Source organism: Asparagus officinalis, chromosome 5, assembly GCF_001876935.1.
Source record: "Asparagus officinalis chromosome 5, Aspof.V1, whole genome shotgun sequence".
Classification (NCBI taxonomy): domain Eukaryota; kingdom Viridiplantae; phylum Streptophyta; class Magnoliopsida; order Asparagales; family Asparagaceae; genus Asparagus; species Asparagus officinalis.
In genome coordinates this window covers 46,744,127-46,748,154 of record NC_033798.1, presented here as the reverse complement: position 1 = coordinate 46,748,154, position 4,028 = coordinate 46,744,127, and the positions used below count along the sequence as shown (strand labels likewise).

At 38.7% G+C, this 4,028-nt stretch overlaps 1 protein-coding gene across 1 annotated transcript; it reads left to right on the top strand.

Annotated features, from left to right (window-relative positions):
• LOC109843955 lies at positions 363–3,206 on the top strand. Its single transcript, XM_020412950.1, has 3 exons — positions 363–2,215; positions 2,337–2,455; positions 2,560–3,206. Exons 1-3 carry the CDS (start codon positions 1,321–1,323, stop codon positions 3,034–3,036), a joined length of 1,491 nt encoding a protein of 496 aa, XP_020268539.1. The 5' UTR covers positions 363–1,320; the 3' UTR covers positions 3,037–3,206.

The following is a 4,028-nucleotide window of genomic DNA, read 5'->3' as shown; positions in this document are numbered from 1 at the left end:
CATTTGAAATCAATCAAATCATTATAAATTTATAACTTATTGAGTTATCAAATGAATGAAGAAATATAGCATGTTTATTTATTGTATGAATAAAAAATTGAAGAAATAATACAAGAAATGAAATCTCACACTGTAATTTGTTTATTTTTGGTACTTATCTTGAATGAATGAAGAAATATAGCAAGTTTAATTTATTGTATGAACCTTTACAACAATGATGTTTATTTCTTGTACTTATATTGTTTTTTGTTCTTGTTCATTGAATAGGTATAATTTCAGCCATTATATGGAATTGTCCTCTACAGCTTCTAATCCATTGATGAGTTCTCAAAATCGAGAGTCGTTTCAGCCATTATATGGAATTGTCCTCTACAGCTTCTAATCCATTGATGAGTTCTCAAAATCGAGAGTCGGGTAGCACCCAGGGCCGACCAAATGTAGCTGCCGAGGCTCAAGATTCGGTTCAACGCCCACATCCACGCCCTTCAGATGATATTGGATGGGATTGGGCAATTTATCCAGAATGGCCAAAGAAGAATAAGATCAAGTGCACTCTGTGTGGACATGAAACCACCGGTGGCATTTGCCGCCAAAAAGAGCACTTAGCTGGTAGCCGAGGGAATACAAAACCATGCAAGAAAGTGACACCTGACATTATTGCGAGGGTAAAAGCAGCAATGGCTGAAACTAAGGGTAAGAAGTCAGACAAGATAAGATTTGAGATTGAGCGTAGGCAGGATGTCGACATTTCTAATTCTAGAATTGAGAATGCGGAAGAGATCACTAAGATTGGAAACAAGAGGCCCCATGAATTTGGAGCTATCCATCGATATGCTACATTCTTACCAGAGGAGCCTACATCATCTTCAACTATGAAGCAAACAACAGTTGATGCAGCTGAGCGCAAAAGAAGAAAGGAGTTGGTCCACGAATGGGTCTCTCTTTGGACCTATGAATCAGGAATTCCATTTCATGCATTGATGCTTCCTTCTTTCAACAATATGTGTGAAGCTATTGGTCAGTTTGGTCCAGGTTATGTGGGACCAACGATGTATCAGTTGAGGGAGCCTTTGTTGAAGAAGGCAGTATCACGTACTTCAGTTGGTTTGGAGCCACATAAGAAGCTTTGGGAGACTACCGGTTGCACATTGATGACAGATTCGTGGACTGATCGAAAACACAGATGTGTTATGAACATGTGCATTCATTCTAGTGCCGGAGTTATTTTCTACAACTCGATAGAGGAGTCTGCTGAATCTCATACCGGAGATTTTATTTATAAGTGGGTTGATCAGTGCATCCAGGAGATAGGGGCAGACTATGTTGTACAAGTTGTCACTGATAATCACTCGGCGAATATGGCTGCAAAGGAAGCTAAAAATTAAGAGACCGAGAATCTTTTGGACTTCTTGTGTGGCGCACACAACCAATCTCATGTTGCAGGATATTGGAAAATTGACAAAATTTAAGAATATAATTGAGAAGGCTCGGGCTTTGACTGTTTTTATCTATGGCCACACCAGGACTTTGGCACTTATGCGTAAGTGCACGAGGAGGAAGGATATTGTCAGGCCGGGCACCACTAGATTTGCCACCTCATTCCTCACATTAGGGAGTCTATTGGAGAAGAAGGATGCATTGATGGCTATGTTTAACTCGGATGAGTTTACGAGTTTGAAATTTGTTGGGGCTGCAAAGAAGAAAGCTCTTACAGCAAATGCTACGGTGATATCGAGAACCTTCTGGAGAGGTGTGAGGAGTTGCTTGAAGGTCTTCACGCCTCTTTTCAAATTTCTACGCATGGTTGATTCAGGTACTTGTCCCTCAATGGGATTTATTATTGGAGAGCTTAATCAAGTGAAGAGGGAAATCATGACTGCTTTGAAGACAGAGAAGGACTATATGCCTATCATATCCATTATAGAAAGACATGCTAAGAATAGGCTTGATAGTTCTCTTCACCTAGCTGCATGGTTCCTAAATCCTCTTTTCTATTATGCGGAGGATGAGGTGGCTAAGAAGAGTGCAGAAGCTAAGCAAGCAGTTCTTGATTGTGCTGAGCTATTTTTTAGAAATGAAGATACTATTGATGAGGCTGTTGTTGATGCTATCTACTCTACTGAGTTGTTGAAGTATAGGGATTGTGATGCTTTCATCCATGGAAAGCCAAGAGCACAGAGAGTAGTCAAGAGAATTGCTGAGGACCGTAATCCAGGTATTAACTTATATACATAAATTTGATATATATATATATTTTATTTTATTTGGTAGTTTTGAGATTGAATCAAAATATAAAATCAATCAATTGATTAATTTGCTTTACTCTCTTGAATCAGCTCATTGGTGGGACACATTTGGTGGAGACATGCCTTACATGCAAATGATGGCTCTTCGGATATTGAGATTGACAGGTAGCTCCTCTGGATGTGAAAGAAATTGGAGTTGTTTTGAAGGGGTAATCACTCACTACATTGTTTTAATTTTCATATTCAATTGTTCATATTCAAAAAATGATAATTGATAATTCGAAAGAAATGATATTTTTATGTTTGAATGCAGATCCACACAAAGAAAAGAAATAGGCTCGATAGCAAGAGATTGAGCGATCTAGTCTATGTGCAATTCAATTTGAGGATCAGAACTAAGATGGATACAACAAGAAAGGATGGAAAGAAGAGGGACATCCTACTTGCTAAAGACGGTCGGCACGCTTCTGCATGGGTGGTGGATGGATATAACTCCGAGGAGGAAGAGGATTATTATCCAGGGACCGATATTCCACTAGGAGTTATCTCCGAAGCAGCTGGAACAGATGAGTTCTTGCAGCCGAGGAGGACCACAAGGAGGGCGAATATGGCTTCTAGTTCAAGGGCCAACGAAGAGGTAGATTCGGAGGACGAAGAGGAGGGAAGAAATGATGAATCAGACTCAGATGAGGAGGATATCCAACTTGATGATGATGATAGCGACGAGGATGCTTTGAGAGATGAGATTTTGCTACTTGGCACTGCTGCTGATGATGATGATGATGAGTGATGATGAGTCATTGCTCAAATTCAGACTTTAGTCACTTCACTTTTGAGACTTCTAGCTTTTATTTAGCTTTGATTTAGACTTTTGAGTGTTAAGTTTGGAGTTTGGACATTTCATGTGTTTGGAGTTTGATCTTTATTGCTTGCCTAGTATCCATAGACTGTTATTATCTATCATGATTCATGATATTATCTTGCTTTGCTCATTTAGTCATTTATCTATACTTGAATATGTTATTTTTAGGTCAACTTTCTAGTAGTTAATATGTTGATGATGATACTAATCAATGATTTTTTTTTATTGTTGAGCATTTTTATATTAGAGACTTGAAAGTTGAAGAAGGACAACTAACAGTCTTTTGGATAAATAGGTACGTTTTTTCATTCTTTAATCTTTATAATTATAGTATGTTGTTAATATTATGTAATTATCACACATCTATTTCATGTATAGGCATCATGTATGCATTTATAGGATTTTTAGATTTTTATATGATTTTTCTTATTATTTAGAATATTTAAATATATTAATATTTGACCGCTATTTGACTGTGCGCTATTTGCCGCTATTTTGCCGCAATAGCCCGCAATAGCCTAAGCGGTACCTCGCCGCGACGCGACGCGATCCGCTATCAACAACCTTGTTCCTAAATAGGACTTAAAATATATCAAGTGTTGGGTTGGGGAACCCTTCCCATCAAACGGTGTAAAATTGATCAAGTTGAATTTCGCCGGGTATGGAATTGATTCCCATTCCCTTGGATATGGACATGGTATCCCAGACCTTTTCACTTCTTGAGCACTCATCAATGCGTTAATCTTGCTTTCCAAGTCCCTCATTTTCTTGTCCTCACTCATATCTGTTTTCGAGTGAGTTCGGGGAGAAGTAACGTGGTCCTCTTTCGCATTATTATCATCCGAGGGAACACCCCCATTATTGTTGTTGATGGGAGGGGTGTTCATGTTGACATTATCCTCTTCCCGCTCGTTATCATC

Coding starts and splice junctions, on each gene's coding strand:
- LOC109843955 (XM_020412950.1), top strand. CDS start 1,321: ATGTTGTACAAGTTGTCACTGATAATCACTCGGCGAATATGGCTGCAA. Junction 2,216..2,336: donor TGCTGAGGACCGTAATCCAG/GTATTAACTTAT, acceptor CTCTTGAATCAG/CTCATTGGTGGGACACATTT. Junction 2,456..2,559: donor ATTGGAGTTGTTTTGAAGGG/GTAATCACTCAC, acceptor GTTTGAATGCAG/ATCCACACAAAGAAAAGAAA.